The sequence below is a fragment of the Molothrus ater genome, chromosome 3 (assembly GCF_012460135.2).
Source record: "Molothrus ater isolate BHLD 08-10-18 breed brown headed cowbird chromosome 3, BPBGC_Mater_1.1, whole genome shotgun sequence".
In the NCBI taxonomy this organism is placed as follows: Eukaryota; Metazoa; Chordata; class Aves; order Passeriformes; family Icteridae; genus Molothrus; species Molothrus ater.
The window spans coordinates 30,907,556-30,928,173 of record NC_050480.2 but is presented as its reverse complement, the minus strand read 5'-3'; the positions used below and the strand labels follow the sequence as shown (position 1 = coordinate 30,928,173).

Below are 20,618 nucleotides of genomic sequence, written 5' to 3'. Positions count from 1 at the left end.
CAAGGTCTCCCCTGAGCCTCCTTATCTCCAGGCTACACACTCCCAGCTCCCTGAGCAGCTCATCACCGGGCTTTTGCTCCAAACCCTTCCTTCACCAGCCCTGTTGCCCTTCTCTAGACATGCTCCAGCACCCTCTTGAAGTGAGGGGCCCAGAACTGGACACAGGACACGATGGGAGGCCTCACAAATGCAGAGGGATGATGACTTCCCTAGTCTGATGACCACACTATTCTTGATTCAAGCTAAAAGCCTTCAAAGCTGAACCCCAGCCCCATCCCTGCCCTCTGTCTCAGGTTAGCCCCCTTGGAGCTGCCAGCCCTGCACTGGGCACAGCCACAGCTGCTCCCTGGCACAGGTGCTGCCCAGGGACTGCAGTCAGTATGGCACCTACTGCAGCCCTGCTTCCAAATCCCCTATCCCAGCCCCAGGCATGGCTGCAGGGCCAGCTGGAGCCAGCACATGGCCACCCAGTGATGTTTTACAAGACACAATTTTAAAACAAATAGTTTTATTTTAAAATAACAAGACAAACAAAAAGGTGCAGATGACTTGTTTCTGCCTTTTCCCTTTGCTCCCAGCTACAGCCCTGGCCACACCATCCCACACTGCCCTGCAGCATCGGTCATCTCTTCTTTGGGCAGCCTGGAAGTGCCTCGTGTCCCTTGTGAAAGATGTCCTTGAACCAACCCCATGGGTTTGCAGCAGGGTTGAGGCCCTGCCAGAAGGTGAGAGGCAAAGATTCAAAAGAAACAGAGCAATGCAGCCCTGGACTCCTGAGGAAACCATGCAAGGTCCCGAGGCCTGGGGGGTCCTTATGTTGCTTTCCTGGCAGCATTCCCTTACAAGAAGGGAGGAAGAAGACAAGGCCTAACTCTAGAGCATCCTGGTCGATTGCACCATCCAGTATTTGTCCCAAACAATAGCAGCTGCTCCCAGCAACAAGTGAGGAATTTTCCTGGCTGAGATTGGGCAAGTCATTTGTGCCTCCATTCCCACAGCACCTTTGGCTGATTTCCTAATGCATTGCATGTGCTCCTCTGGCTGGAGAAATAAGTGGCAGGGAAGGGTGGTGAGCTGAACAACAGAAGGGATGGGAAGATAATGCTGCCACCTCTTCCACTTTCAGCCTGGGAGGATCTAAAACCCAGGGAAAACCCATACCCTAAGTTTTTTAACCCCCTTCCAAGGTAGGAGGGGAGGCAGGATCTTCCTGTCCTCTGTGAGAGAGGAAACGACAACACAGTAAAGCAGCAAGGCGTAAGGAACAATGGCAGAAGCAGGGATCCACAACCTGGTCTTCAGCATCTCCTGTGCTCTTTCTCCACGCCTGCAGGCAGATATTTGGCAAGACAGCATGGGAATAGAGCACCTTGCTGGGATCCCCAGCCTCCCCCGAGCACTAGAAAGGCTCTGCAAGAGGGGAAGGCCCCTGTGCTCCCACTCACCCTCTGCGGTGTGAAGGACTGAGGGAGCAGGCAGACCGGGGAAAGCCCTGTAGCGCTCGTGTCCCCAAGCCCCCGCGGTGATGCACAGCCTCCTGTGACACTGTGGGGTGTGCGGGGGTTAGATCACATGAGACTGCTGGTGCCCACAGCAACAACAAACATTTATTAGAGTGAGTGTTGACTCTCCTCACCCCACACTTATTCTGATGGTGCCAGACAATGCTCTGTCCTGCCTACAGTGTGAGAATGAGTCCTCTCCTGCTCCTTCCCTGTGTATGCTGGAGATCCCCACAAGTCAGACCCATGGCAGGGAGGAGAAATTCAGTCCTGCTGCAGTGCACAGATTCTAAAAGAAGAGCCTCCCCTGTGTAGTGCTCATAATGCCACCTTCTTCCATCTGGGAAGGCAGCCTGAGGCAAACAAAACTTTTCCAAAGAGGGGAGGGGCAGTGGGATAAGTCTCCCAAATTGTCTCTGCTCCCACTGAAACGCAGGCAGGTAAGATCCTAGTGGGCAGCAGCACAGAGGAAGGAGGCAGCCCAATGGGCCAAAGGAGTCCATCTGCTCATTCAGAGCACACAACAGGCTTCCCCGAGATCTTCAGGTCATCGAAGGGCAGCAAGGCAAGGAGCTGCAAAGACCAAGGGTATGGACATGTAAGCATCCAGGGCTGTGTCTCCACCAAGCTGGGGTAGGGGCCCAAATCTTCCCCCCACCCAGTCCTCCAGCCTCCTACATCCCCAGGGAAGTGCCAAGAAGCCCTATCTAGGCTTTTCCTCGGGCTCAAGGCAAAAGGCAGTTATCCCACACATCACAGAGCCAATGCTTACAACATATAGGGAAGGATAGGAACAGCTAGAAACTCCTCCTAGGAGAGTCCCTCTATCATCCAGCTCCTGCAGCCCCTAACACACTTGCAGAGCCACAGGCTTCCTCCCACAGAGACTCACATCATCATTGCCATCAGCCAGGTCCTGAGCTGTCTCATTCTCCATGTTCCTCAGCAGGGTGTCAGCCCCGGAGTGTGAGAGGATGGCGGCGATGGCAGCATCCCTGCGGCCCACGGCCAGGTGGAGTGGAGTGCACCCGTTGTACATCTGGGCATCCACGTAGGCCCCGTGGCGCAGCAGGAACTGCACAGCCCTACGGTTGTGGCACTCCACAGCCAGGTGCAACGGGGTCTTCCCGCTCGTGCCCTCCTGCAACCCACAGATCACAAGGGTGTGGGTGGGGGGTCCCCTCAGATGGGCCCTGCAGCACCCACCCACACCCCCTTGACTGGGTGCAGAGGGCAGTCCCCACCCTGATTGCTGTCACATTACCCAACAACCTTCTCAAGGACCTTTACTCTCTGCTCCCTCAAAATTCAGTGCTCCCAAGCCTCACAGCAGTGCCTGCCCCAGGGCTGAAGGGAGTGCCCAAAGGAAAGACCCACCATCCCAGCCTTTACAAAACATCACACTGTGCCCAGTCTTACCTGGACATCAATGTTGGCACCACTCTCCAGCAGCAGAGACATCATAGGGATGTTCCCTTTCAAGGTACTGATGTGCAGACACGCCAAACCTGTGATGGGGAGGCAGAAGAGAGAGCCACAGTCAGCCCAGACCACCCTGGGCCACACCAATCCCAGCCGCATTCCCATTCTGCTGTCCTCCTGGATCCCCGCATACACATCTCATGGTCTCTGCCCTAATCTGGTCACCAGCTTTGCCACCGTGCTGCCCCCAGGTCTCACCTTGCCAGTTCTGGAGCTGCAGGTCCTGGTGGTGCCCACGGGGCTGAGCTGTGCCATCCGGCGTGGCTGTGCCCTTCAGCAGCTGCTGGGCACACTGCAGGTGCTGCTGCTCACAGGCCAAGTGCAGCGGGGTGTTGCCATTACGGTCCTGCAGCCCGGGGTTCACTCCCTTGTGGATCAGCGCCTGGATCACGCTGGGCTGCTCCAGGTACACAGCCAGGTGGAGCGGGGTCTGGAGAGAAATTAGAGAGGGGAGAGATGTCACCCAAGGGGTCCTCAGCTGGGTAATAAGTGATATAGACTTCATGATTTATAGAAGGTTGGTTTTTTTTTTATTTATTAAGAAACCCATGCTTTTATAGACAGTTATGATAGAGCTGGACCTACCTGGTCCTCTAATTAAAATACTATCACTATTGGTTAATTAAGAAACTGCCCTTTGGTAAACAAATCTCTATAACACATTCAACATGTTCACAATACTAGGTGTAGTAAGTTAAGATAAGAATTGTTTCTCATTCTTTTCTCTGATCTTCTCACATCCTTTCCCAGAACGATGCCTGGGAAAGTTGTGTTTCTCTCTGTGGCCAGAGAGCTGTTGCCACAGTGGAGGATGCCCTTAGGACAGGAGGTATGCTGAGCCCCACCAGTCTCCAGGAGCCAGCCTGGCAGCCAGAGCTGACTGCCACGCAGGACGCCCCCATCCCTGTGGTGACATTACATGTGGCTGGCACTGTGGCTGGCACTGGTGGGGTCACACATCTTGCTGCTCCCCTGCACCTCAGCTCACGGATCACCCATGGAGACATCTCATTCTCCCAAGTTATCTACCCTGCCACATTCAAGCCATGCTTCTTCCATGGCTGTCTGCAATGTCCTGGGGCCTTGCAAAGAAACTCTTCACCCCACAGTGCTGGGAGCTGTCACACTTCTCTCTCAGGGTACCTCCACCTCCCTTATTCCCCTCCCTGCAAAGAGGCTGCACACATGGGACCTTCACCATGCTCTGGGGGAAGCAGGTGTGGGCTCCTCGGGAAGGGACAGATGGATTGAGCAGCTATCCAGGGAACAGCCTGTGGCATTTCTCTTCCTCCCATCTTCTGCCTATCACAACAGCATACCTGGAAAAGATCATTTTGGATCTCCAGCACCTCCCTGGGTAGCTGAGCGATGCAGCAGAGTGCTACAGCTGGGACACAGTGGATAATGGCCAGATGAAGCAACCTAGAGAGGGTTAATGGGTACAGGAGAGAAAAAAAAGAGAAATAAGTCCCGAGTGCCATGCTCAGGAGCAGAGATCCTTCCCTGCTGCATGAAGGAATAATCTCCCCGCTTCCTCCAGTCTCCTTCCCTCCAGCTTGGAGGTACTCCATCTTGCCCTCTCCCTGGGGAAACTCAGCAGAGGGCCAAGGCAGGAACATGGTCTGAGGCTCCACATGGCAGTCCTTCACTCTGATCCCCACGGGGAACAGACCCTCCTGTCCCTGCTAAGCAACACAGGGTCCTCCCTCAGACCTCACAGCATGTGTAGAGTTTCAATCTGGCACTGCCCAAAGCCAGGACTCCAAGCCTTTGGTGGTGGTCCAAAGAGCCTGGGATGTCTTTCCCAGAGTCCAGGAGCTGGGTTTGGTGGCTGTGGAGAGAGGTCTGGGCTCTGGCAGCTACCCGGGGAATTCCAGTTCCCTCCTGCCAGCTGCACACTGTACTTCTGCTTTCCCCTCCACAAAGGCAAACAGCCAAAGCTGGGCAGGAGCCCAGGGCTGGTCCAAGATCACCTGCATGGCACAGTCCATATGGCAGGCGATTTGCCAGTCCCACACTGATTTCCTCTTCTCTCCCCCACATCCTTCCCTTTCAGCACTGCCATGGCAGGGCTGGCACGCAGCCTGCCAGCACAGAGGGACACCAGAGATGCAGCTGTCAGAGCTTGGCGGCAAGCAGGGAGCTCTGGTCCCCAGGACTGTGGTCTCCAGAGCTATAGGGTGGCCAGGCACCCGAGTCCCCCAGCCCAAGGACAGGTCTGATTTCCAGACAGCCCCTGCACAGTCAGAAAAGAAGCGAGAGCAGAACAGAGGCAGCGCTGAGAGGGAATTTCCAGCCTCCCCTGCCCCCCCCCGCACTGTAGGGCCCATCCTCCCACCAGAGGGCAGCCCCCACAGGCCAAACCTGGCCATTGTGGTCAGCAGGCAGCATCTCCCACTCTGCACAGCACGGCAGGCATGAGCTTAGCTCCTGACCCTCACCACTGCACTAGAGGCCCTGGGTGGCCTCTGTCTCTGGAAGGAACCAGCTCTAAACTAAAGGCTGGGCTCTGCCACCCATGATGCTTTGATAGAGACTGACAGGCCCAAGAGATGGAGGGTGAGAGCTGTGCCAGCCCTGGCAAGACACCCCACTCTCCAGACAGCCCAGCTTTGGGATGCCACCTGCAATGTGGGCATGGAGAGCATCCCTTCACAGGCAGGAGAACAGCACCTGGCCCTAAAGAACTGCAGACAAGAAGTGGGGCTGGGGCTGTCTTTTTGCCAGTTGCACTGGGACGTGAATGTGCTGAGAAGCTCAGAGGCCAGTCCCCAAGAATGTCTTTTAGTGATCTCCTCCCAAGTCCTGCTTGAAGATCAGGCCAGCATCTGGGACCCCAGGCATCTTCAGCTGAAACCTGATTTTGAAGGCAAAATACATTCTACAGTTTCTAAAGGCCAGTTCCTCTCCACCTGCTGCCAGGGACAGGCTGTGCCCAACAGGAGAGGCTTTGTCCCCGGGGAAGCCCCAGGTTATGTTGCAGCAGGGAATTCCCCGCTGGAAGGGGAGGCCACCCATACTTGCTTGCCTCTGCACAGCCATGGGGTGCCCCCTCACTGTCAGCACTCCCAGGGCAGGGGAAGGGGCTGCCAGCAGGGACCATGGGCCACCCTCCATGGACCATGAGGTAGAGCACAGCCAAGGGGCCCACCCCAGGAACAAGGCAACCAGCCGTAAGGACAGCGCTCCCCTCATCAGGCTTTTACTGACCTAGCTTAGGTATGATCTGAGCAGGGAGGTTCCCTGCTTGGTTTGGCATCAGTCCCTGTGGTAGCACCTCAGCTGAGGTGTCCTTTGCACACTTGCAGGGACAGCCCCTGTTTCTCCAAACCTGCTCCCAGGCACCACGTCCGGGAAGAGGCTGCAGGATCTGCCTTCTTCAGGTACAGCCGAGTTAAGACTGCTCAAATAAGGGGCTTTCCACAGCAATTCAGCTTGAACTTTAAACCGCTGGTGCTTTCGCTTTCCAGAGCCTCGCTGGGCTCCCAGGGGAGAGAGCAGCGCTCATGCTTGTGTCCCACGGCAGGCAGCCCTGGTGCCCCAGGAATCCCCCGGGCCCCTCTGTCACTACCCACGCCACACTGCACTGTCATGTGGGGACAAGCGGGGCGGTCACCCGGGGGAGATGGAAACCCCCGAGCAGCCTCTGCCACTGCCAGCACCTCACTTGTCTGGCTTGGCTGCCTTTGCAGCTCAACAAGACTCAGGGCTGGGCTGACCTTGAGCTAGTTTGGGCATCCCTGCTGCAGAGGCAACAGGGGTGACAATTCCCCTGGGCAGAGCTCCGGCTTTCACCTCCAGCTGGGATGTGCCTGCTTTGAAGGATTGCTTTCCCCCTCCCCCTTCCTTCTCCACCCGGATGCAGCCTCCTCCTGGGCTTTCATTTCTGCATTCGTTCCCGCCTTTCCTCATTATCAGCCCTCAACTTCCTGAAATGGCTGCAAGAACCTGAGCTTCTTGGGGGAATCATCACAAGGCCAGTGGGCTGGGAGGAGCTCACCATGAGCACATGTGCACTGAGGCATTCTGTGCCACCGGCAGTGCTGCCAGCCAGGAACTGGGATTGTGTCCTCACTCAGGAAACCTCTTACACCCAGGAGACCCGAGGGGCAGGCATCGTGCCAATCTCCACTTTTTTCCACCTGTCTCTGTGTCACAGCAGCCGCGTGGTCCAGCTGCTGATGGGCTGCTGTGTGCTGGCACATGGCGTGCCAGAGCCAGGGCATGGCAATGGAGAGACCCACTCACTGCCAGAACCTCTCCATGCCCAGCCACAGCAGTGTGCCCTTGCCAAACAAGCCCTCCACCCTGCCATACTCAGATCCTTGCTCATCCCGGGCTGCCTGCACATCTCCCCCCTGCTTTCCTCCACTTGCCTGCCCCCTCCCTCCCATGCTCTTGCCTGCAGTGCTCCTGGCTGCAGCCACAGGGGTGGGTGTCCAGCAGAACTGTCAGAAAGGGCAACAGGGAGTTTTGAAAAGGGCACAGGATGGAGGAGCTGTGAGCAAGGGAAACACAGCAGGAGCACAGACTGCTGAGTTCATTCTCAGCTTTTCCACTTGCTCACCAACTCTGTCCTGGCATAAGGGACTCAACACTCTGAATCACAAAGGCACAGGACATCCCCGGCACAAAGTGATCTACCCCTGCAGCAGAGAGGCTGGGGCTATCCCTGGGGATATCCCAGGGAAATGAACTTGCCATGCCCAAAGTTATCCTAGCTTAGGCACAGGAAAGTATCTATTTCCACAGTGCTGTCCATCTCCAACTTCTGAGTGACCTTAAGTGTCCAGTAGGAAAAGTTTCCACACATGAGGACTGGAGGCAGGAGAACAGCGTAAGGAGTGACACCCAGCTCTGTCAAACAAGCAGAACAGATGAAGTCTCACCAGTTCTCTGGCTATCCTTTTCCATCTCTCTAGAAAAGGAGCTGACCATGCAGATCCCTCCATCTGTAGAGCAAGACACCTTGTCCACAAAGTAGCCTCACCCTTCACCATATCACCCCAGAAGCACCTTAATCAGGAGATCCAGCATTCAACTGAATTTGCTTTGAAAAGTTCTTTCCTCTCTAGATAAGGTCCCTGCCTGCAGCAGGAACAGCTCATTCCCAGCTCCTTGTTTTGGCTGAGTGGAGCAGTAGATCATGCAAACAATTCACACAGGAGAAACTTGTTCAGGGGAGGAAATGGCCCAGCAGCAATAGAAAAGAGAAAAGGGAGGAGGAAAAGAGCAGGGGAATTCCATGCTTACCCTACTCTCCTGTTCCAGCCCTGTAACCTGCACTGCTAACCGCTTCCTCAGCCACCAGCATGAACCTCTGCCAGTGGCTTAGCAAGCACAGCTCATCCTGCCCTGCAGCCCTGAACCAGCCCAGCCTGGCTCCCTTCCTTCCTCCCCACATACCAGTGCAATGCTGCCCTGCACCATAGAGCTGCTCCAGCTGCCCTCTGGCAGCTCCAAGTGAGCAGTGGATCTCAGCTGCCTTATCCCATCTTCTGTGTTCCTGCCCTGCAGGTTTCATCACCCCTTCCCTGGGAAAGGCAATCCTTGAATTTGAGTGGAGGGGGGTTTGGGATGGGACTGGAGGGAGCTTGCAGCTAGAGGGATGCAAAGCCCTTTCAGCCACGTTGGATTCAGCATTCCTAATCTCAAGTCTGGGCAGCAGCTGCTTCCCAGCCTGCTGATCCTAGGGCCAGTGAGGGAACTGGCAGGTGAGCAGAGGAGACAGTCTCACCTTTCCTGGGGTGCTCTGCAGAGGGTCTGGTCTGAGTGCTTGAGGATGAGGGAAGCTGGAGGCTGACTGGCAGGAGAGGCAGAAGGGCTGTGGGTACCCTGTTTTTCGGTGAGGTAGGGACAAGAAGGTACCCTGACCTCACAACCTCTAGATTCTGCACCCACACATTTGAGAGTTTTGCTCCATTTCTGAGCAGATGGTGGCTCTGGGATTGCAGAAGCACTACACATCAGATGCATGTGGGCTGTTCCCTGCAAAACAAGGGGCCTGTCCGACACTACTATCTAGGCACAGATGGGCCAAGCCAGAAAACAGGTCAGCCCATCCAAGCAGGGGCCAGTCACCATCAGAGAAGCATGATGAACAACTTCAATAAAAGCAGCAAACATCCCAAAAAGTCCATTGACTGTGGACAGTCCGTTTCAAACAGAGCAAACTCACACCTGACTCCTTGGGAGGCAAATACATTCTACAGTTTCTGTACACAAAGAGCTATCTTGAGGTCAGAAGAGCCTCTTACAAGAGAAAAGTGCCTGGACTTTGACAGAGCCTGTACAACACACCCTAGCAATCATTTACAACCCCACAGATATCCTCACTGTCTCAGGATTTTCTTTTAATGAGGCACGAGCTGTGGGTCTAAGATGCCTCAGGGCCCCCCTTCAGCTCTGGATGTGCCCCAGTCAGAGGGGCTTCCCAGCTCTGTGACATGGAGAGCATCCCACGCAGCCCACTGATAGGCACGCAGCAACCACCCTCACAGCTCACAGCCCACATGCTCTTCCTACAGTCATGGCTGACTCCTCATTCTTCACATTATACTAAAAAAACCCAGACTCAAGCCAATAAAAAATAACAAATTTTGTGTTTAATTAGCTGAGCTCAACTCTGTCCCAGCAGCAGTCAAGCCTGCTTGCAGAGTGCAAGGACCTGAAGCCCTCTGCACCTTGCCTGATCTGTTACAGCCAGGCTTCTGCATCCCAGGACACGGAAATTTCCAGCCATTCTTTCCTTTCCTCTGTGCTGAAGTTCCCTGTGTTTGTCCCCAGCTCTGAGGCAAACCTAGGCAGGTGGAAAGTTTGAAGAAACTTCCTCCAGGCCAGGCTGAAGTCATCCAAACAGGGAAAAAAACCTCTTGCATGCAGGAGCTCAGAAGGCTGCCAGGACTTACCCACTTTACGCCAAGGCTGTATGTGTGTGACCCCTGCAGCAGCCAGAAACTTCTGGGGCATTCCAAAGCAACTTGTGCAGAGCTGCCTGGCCTTGCTTAGAGGGACACCAAGCTCTCCTGTTTACCAAACTCCTGAGCACACACAGAGGAAGAGCTGAGAGTTCAGGGACAGGGAGCTGGACACAGGAAAACCTCCCTCCTGGCAGACCCGTGTTAGGGCTCACTTTCTCTAATGCCCCACAACTGGCAACATGCTAGGGAATAACTTGGGATGGACTTGAATCCTGGCAGTCAAGCAAGGTTTCTGAAGACCCTCTGGTAAAACCAAGAGCATCTCCACTTTTCATTAACTATGACCATCCCACTGCTGGGCAGCTGGCAACAGTCCAGCAAAGCAGGGGGACTCCCAGCCTGACCAGCAACAAGGTGTGCTCCCTGCATCTGACTTCTTTAATCCTTCTCCTAAAACTGCGTCTCTCCACTCCTCTGTTTCTTTTTCCTTCCCTCCCTTTCTTTTATCTTTGATGTCACACTCTGAGCACTCCCTCAGGTGCACAGGGGTTTTGCAACACCTTTGTACAGCAGGGCAAGCAGTGAGAAAGCAGCCAAACTGGAGCAGACAACCTGAATGGGAACAACCTCTATTCCCCTGATCAGGGAAAATCTCCAGCCCAAGACCACATGTCTGGAGAGGGTTATGATTGGCACATGGCAATGAATGGTTAGAAGTGGCTCTTGGCCCCTTGAAGATGAGCCTCATGCTCAGTGACAGCCCGTGCAGGCAAGGGAGGCCCCTTCACTACCATCATGTGAAGAGTTCAGAACATCAGCTCCCACGGGGCCCTGATTTTACTCGATTAACTGTCCCCAAGCCCTCGTTACGGCATTTCAGCCCACGAGTCACTGGCACGTGATTTCTTATCAGCAGATGGGGCACCACTTGTCTCTGGTGGAAGGAGGAAGTCAGGCTTCCTCTGCTCCCCTCCCTCCCTGAAACACACACCCAACCAAAACCACGCAGTCCCATTTTCCATCTCAAGGAGGCCTAGGTCTTCCTTCTGTGATCGAGCTGGGGTCCCTCAACCTTCAACCCTGCAGAGGTGCTGCACTGCTTTGCATACAGAGCCCCATGCAGAAGACAGTCACTCTCCTGCAGAGGCACAGTCCCCAGCCTCTCCATCACCACGACATCAGGTACAATGGTAGAAAGCTGTGTGCGGCCCAAGGACCAGCAAGGGCAGGAAGGAAAACATGTTTTTAAGTTTAAGATAGACTATACAGTCCTAGAGAGAGGAAACTGTGCTTAACTTCACACTCTCATGAATCAACTCTACCTCTCCAGAGCTGGCAGAGGCTGACAACAGCCCAAGGAAATAGGGAGGTTTTCTCTTGTGCTGGAACAAAAACAGGTGATCCCTTCATACCCCATTTCACCTCCAAGGAGCTGGTCCCACACTCATCCTTTTCCCAGGACAGTGGAATTGTGCATCTGCCAGGTGAGGTTGGGAAGGACTTGGTTTCCTCAGTGAATCCTCACAAAGGTTGAGGTGGTCTGGAGGCTGGGGCACAACAATAAATCTGCCTGCAGTCCCCTCAGAGGCAGCCAGGCCCACAGCTGGAAAGCCCCTCTCTTCACTTCCACACAGAGCAGTCCCATCAGGACCCAAGTCAGCAGAAAAGGAGTTTGTTTTCATGGAAGAGACAGATACTTGGAGTTGTAGGTCACAAGGAAAAGATGGATGTTTGGAGGAGACCATTTGAGTGCACAGGGTTTGTTCTCCACCTGCCCACACGATAAGCAGGATACAGATCACTGCCCAAAGTGCACCTACCATCTTCTGCTTGCCACCCCACTCCTCATGCTTGACTTCTCCTGCCCTCACAGCTGAGCCACACTCTTCTTGGGAACCAATGTGCCTTATTACTGCAGCTCTGACTTCCCTGAGGCAGAGGGGCTGCCAGTGGCACGAGGGAGCCAAGAAGAGGATGACATTTGGGCAAATAATTCTTGGAAGGCGGCACCCACGCATTTCACTGACCATTATATCCCCGTCCTTCCTGTCAGCCAATTTCCTTCCTGCCAAAGTGAGACTCCTTCTAACTTTGGGCACAAGGAGAGACAGCTTTAGCCCCATTGCTTCATCCTGCTGGCTCTGACGCTCCTCTGCTGCGGAGGCAGGCAGGGAGGGAGGTATCCAAGCAGGATCCTGCTGACACTCCAACCGCCCAAGCATTGCTCTTCACCTCTGCCTCCACCTCCTGTTTTTACTCCACAAGTGCCAGGCTGACAAACACAGGCACACCTTGAGATGGCACAGTGGGTAAGTCTGAGGGAGCTATGGACAGTGAGGATTTTCCTTAGATGTAGAGGCAAGACTTTTGCCAACTCCCTTTGTGCAAGCCCAGTGCTCCTCTCAGCTCAGTACCAGCAAGGGCATCTGGGGAAACAGGAACTATTTAGGCAAAACAACCCCTGGACTTTTTTTATTTTCAAAATTACAATTACAGGAAAGTGTAGTTGCCCAAGTCTTCTGAAATATAATGATAGTATGATTTTAATTCTCTGCCTGGAGCTGTTTTGTGGCAGACATTTAAAAAAAGGCACACAGGGAAATATGCTGCTGACAGAGATGAAAAGAAGAAATGAAGATGGGTTTGTCTGGCTGGATGAAAGGGATGTAGCCTGTGGCCATCTGATCCCTTCTCTCTGGGGACATTCTGTCACTGCATGACCAATTGCACCATAGACTTTAGCATTACTATCAACCCTGACTTGTTTTCACATACAAAACCGGTGGCAGTTCAGTGAGTTCCTGGGTGCTCACAGTCCCCATCTGCATCGACCTGAGTGGTGGATGTTCAGCACTTCTAAATATAAATGCCACCTACCTCTGCCGCAGGGTCAGGAGGAGAGACAAGAATAGCGGAGGCACAAATCCACAGCCTCACCACTCTAACCAAAAGAATAGTTTTTTTTTCCCAGCAGTGGAAGTAGATCCCAGGAAAGCCTGTCTCCTGTGTGGACATGGTGAGCCCAGAGCTGTACAACCAGCAGACCTACAGCTCCCTCCCTCCGTCTTAACAGATTTCCTGTTCTGAAATGTACTGTGAGGGAGAGAAAACAGAAGAGCAAAGGCAACCTCTGAGAGCCTCTCCTGCCTACAGTAACCAAGGCACCACTGATTAATGTTTTCCTAGTTAATAAGATGTTTGCATTAGGTCTCTCCAAGCAAGTCTGACAGGCAAAGGGCTTCAAGCACCAAACAAGACAGCCTCAAGCACTAAAAGCATCTCCAAGCAGCTGCATCCATAGGGCTCACTAATGAAACCGTAAGCGAGGAGCCCTGGGCACACCATGACAGACAAACCTGGGGGGAAGTGGTACTTCCACACCTCCGATTAAAAGACGCCTGGATCTCTTCATGGGCACCTTGGCTCTAGTGTTACAGCTGGGAAAACTGGCAAAGCTCCCCCATTCTGAGGAGCCACAGAACCAGCCTGTAGATAGGACAGGACTAGAAAGCCTGTCTGGGGAGTGTGGGAGGCTGGGTTTAGTGTAACTTTGCTTGCCATGAGACTTCCAGCCAATCCTCAGAACAGATCCCAGAGTCAGCATTAATGAACTAATTAGCAGATGCACAGATTCCTTCCTAACAGGGAAGTAAACACTCAGGCTGTCGCCCAGCTCATCTTCAGCTTCAATCCAGATGTGCTGTGCCAGGCAAGGACAGAGCTTTCTTGCTGCTCTCACTACTGCTTGATCATATCAGTGCCTCTAAGTTTCTCTTCCTCTTGCACCATTACTCAGTATTAAACTCTAGCCTGGTTTTGGGGCAAAGCTTCGCCCTCAGCTGTGAGAACACTTCGCTTATGCTCTGTGTGTACACTCATGACGAAAACCTTCCATCGAGGGAATGTACAACAGGAAAAAATGCTGTGATTAGCTGAAGGTAATTACCAGAAGCCAAACCAAATAACTCTGGCGTGATGCCTCTGCCCTTGAGAGGGCTTTACGGATGTGGGAAGCCCCCCTCGTTAAGAGAAACACTTGTCTCTGTCACAGAAGCTCAGGAGGGCAGCCCCACATCGGGATGTGCGTCACAACTCTGCCAAAACCCGCGGCTCTGCGGGTAAGTTGGCAAAGCAAGGCGATTCCCACCTGAGAACAAATAGTTCTTGGGTTGCTCGGTTGAGCAGCGTCTAACACAGCCATCGCAAGGTCTTGCCTTGCACGGCTAATCTTGTTTCAGGACTTGCTTACGTGCCCTCGCACGCAGCCAAGCCCTCCCCATTGTGGAGGAAACGTTGCATTCTCTGGGGAAGAGGCAGTGGGGGAGGCTTGATTTGCTCTCCCCTTTCTTCTAGTTGCTAGCAGCCCCACGGCAAGTGGAGCTGGGCTTCTATGGTGGGTCCATTCTGGGGTGCCTCTCTTCCTGCTCACTCCGCTGGACCTGGCTCAGATACCTCTCAGGGTGGCTCACACACCTGAGGCTGGTGACAGGGGTCACCCACCCAAACCAGGATGCCAAGCATCCACGCACAGCAAGGCAAGGCGGGAGGCTCTTAGGACAGAGGCCGGGGGAGACCTCAACAACACGGCTGAGCGGATGCTCCTCGGGGGAGGGCTGGAGACCGCGGCAAACACAGCCTGGCTTATCTCTAGGCTCCGGCTCCCCGCCGCTGCCAGGGGAGCAGCCCGGGGCCGGGGGACAATGGCTCGCAGCTCCCCGGGGGTCACTCACGTGTCTCCGTCCTCCGAAAGGTAGGTGAGGGCGTCCAGCTGCTGCCGGCTGAGCCCCTCGGGCCGGGGCGGCGGCTCCTCGGGGCGGTCCCCCGGAGCCCCCGGCAGCCCGGGCAGAGCCTCGGGCAAAGCCTCGGGCAGAGCCTCAGGCAAGCCTCGGGAGAGCCTCGGGCAGAGCCTCGGGCAGGGCGCCGGAGCCGTAGCTGGAATCCAGCCGCTCCTCGGCGGCGGCGGCCTCGGCGAGGGTCTCCTCGGGGGCGGCAGGGGGGCCCTCGGGCGCGGCGGGGGTCTCCCTGCCGCCCGGCAGCGAGCGCAGCGACTCGATACCCGAGTCGCACTGCCCGTCCTCGCCCTCCCAGCCCGCCGCTTCCTTGCCGCCCGCCGCCCGCGCCATGGCTCAGCGCCCGCCGTCCGCCCGGCCCGGCCCGGGTCCCGATCCCGGCCCCGCTGCCGGGGGGCTCATGGCCGGAAAGCCGGAGAGCGGCGGCCGGCGCAGGGTCTAAGGCGCCACAGCTCCGCCTCCGCCACCGCCTCCTGCCCCTGGCCGCACTGAGTCAGCCGCGCCCGACCCGCCCGCCCGGGATTCCCCCGCCGCGCCCCGCCCCGGCACAACCAGGGGCTGCTGCTCCCGCCCTCTTGTCTGGGGGAGCGCACGGGCACCGAGAGGGAGGAGGGACGGCGGCCACGGCAGCGGGGCCGGCATCCGGGGTGCGCGGGCCAGGGAGGCGGCAGCGCTGCGCTGCCCTGGGCCGGGCGGTGCCCGCCGGTCTGTCCTCGGCCTGCCTCCCCCTGCCCGGCTGGTTCGGGTTCTTTAAATAGCAGGCAGGTCTGCCAGGGCAGGGAGCGGGACCTTGTCCAAGCAGGCGATGTGTGGGTGAGGATGCTGCAGCCTGTGCAGGTGCTGGGTGAAGCCGCAGGCTCCGTGGGAAACAATATGGTGGATGTCACTTGCAGCAGAGGTGCGAACAAGGCGTTCGCCTTTCCCCTGTGCGTACATCAAACTGTTCCACCCACCGAGACACCTTCTCATCTGTTCTGCCTTCACAGGGAAAGCCAGGACGTCACTGTAGCTGGCTGCACAAGCCTCTGGGTCCAGCCACTTGTCACCACCACTCTGTGGGACAAAGAGGAATCCTTTCAAAGCCCAGAGTGGCAATCAGGGCTCACACAAGAGCAGCCAAGACATAGAGATCAAAGCTGGGAATAGAAGGTCGAATGAAGGCCCAGCTCACTGCCTGTGAATGATTGACCAGACTGCATTTCAGTACTCTCTTCCCAATGCCAAAACTCCTATGGATCTGCATAGATGTCATGTAATTACTTTCCAGTGTCCCAAGCAGTGGGCTTTCCTCAAAAGACAAACTAGATAGCTCTGAACACAGCTGACACTTGAAAATCAGTTTCACGTTTTGCTTTTATTACTTGAGAGGACTTTCTGTCTCTGCAGGATGCCCATTCTTCCAGTTCATGTGAGCAGGATGGGAACAATCTCCTGCAAGGAAGCTTACCTGGGAAGAGCTTGGTGATGGATACTGGATGGACTCACAGGAACCACATACAGAGTGACAAATATTTCCCTATCCCACACTGCAGCTGTTGCTTTGAGTTTGTAGGAAGAAAGGTTTGGGGTGTGAGGGCGGCAGCAGGGAGACAGATAAGTCTCTTTGGGTGTCAATGACTTCCAGTCACAAGTTTTCTTGCCATGCTCAGGATCTGTTTCAGTGTCTCCAGTTGTGTCTCTGGCACTGTGTCACTGCAAGATTACAATTACTGAGGGAAAGGAGCTTCTCCCACGTCTGTCAGCTCTGTTCAGTGCAGTATGGGGATCTGGGCCATATATCCGTGTCACTCCCTCTCACACCCTGGTGGTGGCTGCATCCCAGCTCCACCTGTAGCTGTTGTTCCTGATCCTCACGCAGAATTGCTATTCTTTCAGCTTTCCATTCCCAACTACTACTGGGTTATCCACCAGTTGCCTTCCTAAATGCCTTTGCTTTTTTCTCTAGTAACATACTAGATTCAGCTCCATCATGGAATGGTTCCTTGTACACTTTCCTGTGGATAAAGTGATCAAATCAACACAAATTTCTGTGGTGATACACAGAGATTTAATTTTTCTGTCAGCTAGTTGCAGCTTATCTTTGCATCAGGCATCAGTCACACCTTGATTATATTGTGATGTGCTGTTCCAGTTGGGAAATAGGTGTGGATCCTGATTCCAGGATCAGCACATGTCCAGGAACAGTTCAGCCAAAGCACAGAACCTGGAGTAGTAAGCCCTGAACCAGCTCTAGCAAAGAGGCAATTCAAGACCCACCACCAGGGACTCCACAGTCCAGTCCCTTGCAAGCTGTCTACACCTTTGGCTAGCAAGTAGCCCCTGGAAGTGGCCTTCCTCTGCTGCTGATGTGAATTTATCTGGAGGTTGTGATCTTGCAGCTTCCTTGAAGTGAGCCTTGAACTCTTTTAGCTGGCCAGTGCTGTGGCAGGGCTGTGTTGCCATGGTCAGCTGCAGCTGAGTGGGGAGACCAAATGTGCCCCGTTGCCATCAGCTGTGCCCCCCAGGCATCCATGGCCAGCCACCCTCTGCTCTGACCTTTCAACTGCACCCACTAGCCCCCAGCTCAGGCACCATCTCCTGCCATCCCTCCTGTGACTGGGTGTGCTTCTATTAACCTTTCAAACAATTTTACTGGAAAGTCTGAAAGAGGAACTTGGCCACTTTGCCCCATTATTTGCCTTCTGTTACTCATTCTCTGAGGGTTGGGCTCCCTTTCATGCTGTCTTCCTAACAGAGAACTTTTCTGTCTGGCTGTGCAAGTTTTGGACTTCTATTATTTTCAGAGGCTTTAAATACAGAGAGATACACATATGCATAAATATCTATATATAATGTATTGAAGGCAATGGTAGAGGGATTAAAAATAATTAAATCTAATACGAGGCAAATCTCGATGTTCTGATTTATTTTTGAAGATTTTAAAAAACGAAGCTCTGGTTCTTGGGTCTCTCCAGTCCCCTTTAATATGTGTCACTTAAAATGGTTAAAACTGCGGGGAAAATCTAAAGAGGAAGGGATCTATTCCCACTAGAGGTCAGTGCCAGCACACGCTGTTCAAGGCAGCAGTGCTTTCCCACCACACCGCGCTGCGAGGAGCATCAGGTCAGAACATGGACATGGGAAGCAATCCCTAGGCTACCCAGACCCCCGGGTATTGTCCCTGATAATGTCATGTCCCCAAGCACAGCCCTGACTGACTAAATTAAACGAAGGCCTGGCCTGGCACCAGCATCTTCTCTGTTCTTTGAGCTGTTAACTGGGTAAAATAAGTGAAATGCAGCTGAGAGAGATGGAGAAAGGCAAATTATACCCAGTCTGTGTCTGAGCTGAGAAAATATAATGGCCCTTTAATTACTGGCTGTGGTCCTGTCATTTGTAAGCAACATGGGTTACCTGAAATTGTGAGGAGCAGTTATTGCCACAATAATTCACACCAGGCAACATGACTGGTGCTACCTTCCCCCCATGCAGACTGTCCACTGCACAGCTTTCATCCCACATGAGCACTGAGCTGCCTCATTCCCTGGGGATGCAGCCCTTTCCCTCATCCTCAGAATCAGAAATGCTGAGTCCATAAGAAAGGTGCTAGATCCCCATTTGAGGAAGCTCCTTCTGCATTCTCCCCACCAGAGATGTTGCTGGCACCCCAAGTAACAACCTGGACCTCTGTCTGGAGCTCCAGCTCAGAGAGCTCAGCCTGTGAGCTGGGCATTCAAGGGAAGCAGAAGCCCTGGAAGAGTGATGAAAGGTGCAGGAAAGACAACAGACTCTCTGCTCTGACTGTGGTTTCACATATCTGACAGCAAATCAGTTCTGTAGTGCACCAAACTGGGTCACTTCACTTTCTGCCCCAATAAAGGAAAGGAGGAACATGACTTTTCGAGATTCCTTGCCCAGAAGCAAGGCCAAGCTTTCCAACAGAGCAATGCAATGCAGGTCCTCCTGGGGTACCCATTTTCTGGGGTAGTCAGCCCAGAAAGCAGTGGCTGCCCTCTCCTGGTAAGTCTGGCTGAAGTCACAGGGTTGCTTTGAATCGCTCCAGAGATGCTGCTCTGGGCATCTGCTTGCTATTTTAATATGGGATTATTTCCAGCCAGAATTTTTCTCCTTGTAGTCTATTGGATGCCTCTCATACTTCCATTGTGCACTCCTGGAATGTATGGGAGCCATCGTGCCATAGTGGTGACACAACCCAGAGCAGATCAGGTTTGTCCACATGTGGTAGGTGGTCGGCAAGTTGCCCAGCAAACACCCTTCCTGAGAAGATTCCCACTGTTGCTCTGAGTCCCAGTGAACAGGGAAGTTTCTACCTCCTTCTGTTGTTCACTGTGTGTATGATGTGTAGGAAGCTGGACAAGAGGATTAGTTAATCCCTTAAATGGGGATCACACCTAACTCACTCCACTCTCAGCATTCACTTCCACAAACAGAAAGTGATTGGTATACAGATGCACTAAAAATCCTCGACCTTACAAAGTGAATGAACAAAACCCCGTGATATTTTAACAAAACTTCATTCTAAATGATATCACTCTTGTGTAATTGCTGTCAGCCTGGTGGCTGCTGCAGCAACGCTCTCTGCTTGCATCTGGGCAAATGCATGGCTGATAGGACTTGCTATGTATTTATGTGTGTGTGTGCTCAGAGCTCTCCCAAAGGAGATGGCAGATGTGGTTATGAATGGGGAGGGAGTGGCAGATGGTCTTGGAGAACTGATAATAAAGCCATGCTTAAATAGATGGTGAAACTGTGCCCTAGGTGAGAAATCTTGTCACCTGGGGCTCTCTTTATAGCTAGTGATGAGACAGACTCACTTCAGAGGGTGGCTCTGATAACTTCTGTCTGGCCACATCACTCTAATGAAGAATGCTCCTCTCTCCCCATGGAATAGCTGTGGAAGACAGTGCTCCATCGCCGGGCTATCATTTATTCATGACTCTCTAAGTACAGTTCATCTGGCAGAGACTACCCAAGACAAAACAAAAACCTCAACCCACCCAAGCGTCCCTCAGCTCACCTTGCCAGAGAGCACAGGACAGATGCTGCCAGTGCTGCTCCTGGGCTTCAGCATTGCTGCACTGGACCTGATGGCTGGTAGAAGGGAGGATGGGTTAACTTTCATTTTTGAATTCATTCTGCTTGAGCTGCTTTCTGCATCACCTCAGCCCCTCACTGCAGCCTTGCATCCCCACTAGCCCAGTCCTTGTCTCCTAGCAGTGCTGCAAGTGGCTAGGTATTACTCAGGCAAGCTCAGCTCTGCTCTCAGGAGAGTTAAACCTCCCAGCTGCCAGACTCAATTAGGACTTGTGTCTCTCCACACTTGCATCAGAGTGAGTTGGGAACAGGCCTGGTGGAGCCACACTACTGAAAACAAGTGAGAACCCCGAGCAGGGGCAGGGAGAGAGGAGTGAGCAGGGTGGCAGGGAGGGGACATGGGGGTGAGTGAGCTGTTTGAAATATTCAGATGCTGAGCAGGAGCAGGTGGCCATCCCATTGGACAGAGCAGTTCTGACACCATGAAAAAGTGATGACCGAGTCTGTGTTGCCCAGGTGATGGGGCACACAGAAAGTAGGATTGCAGCCATCCCCCAGGATCTTGGCCAGACCGACAGACCTGGCCTGTACAGTGACCCCTAAGCATGTAGTGGATTTTAGCCCCTTCCCTAGAACAGCAACTTCCCTGCTGGCCAGGTCCATGGGGAGAGCTTGGTGGGACAGGGATGCTTCTCCAGGTCAGGGTACGTCAACTCCAACCCTTCAGTGTGGGGAAGGCAAACTGCAACAGAAACCTATTTTCTGCTTTTAGGGAGGTGACTCCTGGGACTAGAGATAGACTAAATTCCCTGAGCCATTAGTTTCCGTGGTTTATTCCTTTCTGGGGGTGATGGGCCAAAAATTTAAGTGAGAACAAAGCATTTGGCAAG

General features: G+C 53.8%; 1 protein-coding gene across 1 annotated transcript; it reads right to left on the bottom strand.

The window, feature by feature from the left end:
• Positions 1-1,585: 1,585 nt before the first annotated feature.
• On the bottom strand, positions 1,586-15,132 carry NFKBIE (NFKB inhibitor epsilon). Its single transcript, XM_036381346.2, has 7 exons — positions 14,824-15,132; positions 14,635-14,765; positions 4,304-4,406; positions 3,183-3,414; positions 2,922-3,010; positions 2,395-2,643; positions 1,586-2,075 (listed from the first exon to the last, which is right to left on the bottom strand). Exons 1-7 carry the CDS (start codon positions 15,025-15,027, stop codon positions 2,010-2,012), a joined length of 1,074 nt encoding a protein of 357 aa, XP_036237239.1. The 5' UTR covers positions 15,028-15,132; the 3' UTR covers positions 1,586-2,009.
• Positions 15,133-20,618: the final 5,486 nt, after the last annotated feature.

Excerpts from the sequence above, each read along its gene's own strand:
- NFKBIE (XM_036381346.2), bottom strand. The coding sequence starts at position 15,027 with ATGGCGCGGGCGGCGGGCGGCAAGGAAGCGGCGGGCTGGGAGGGCGAG. Across the intron at positions 4,407-14,634 it reads CTTTCGGAGGACGGAGACAC|GTTGCTTCATCTGGCCATTA; the intron begins GTGAGTGACCCC and ends AACCCTCTCTAG. Across the intron at positions 3,415-4,303 it reads TCCAAAATGATCTTTTCCAG|ACCCCGCTCCACCTGGCTGT; the intron begins GTATGCTGTTGT and ends ATTTCTCTCCAG.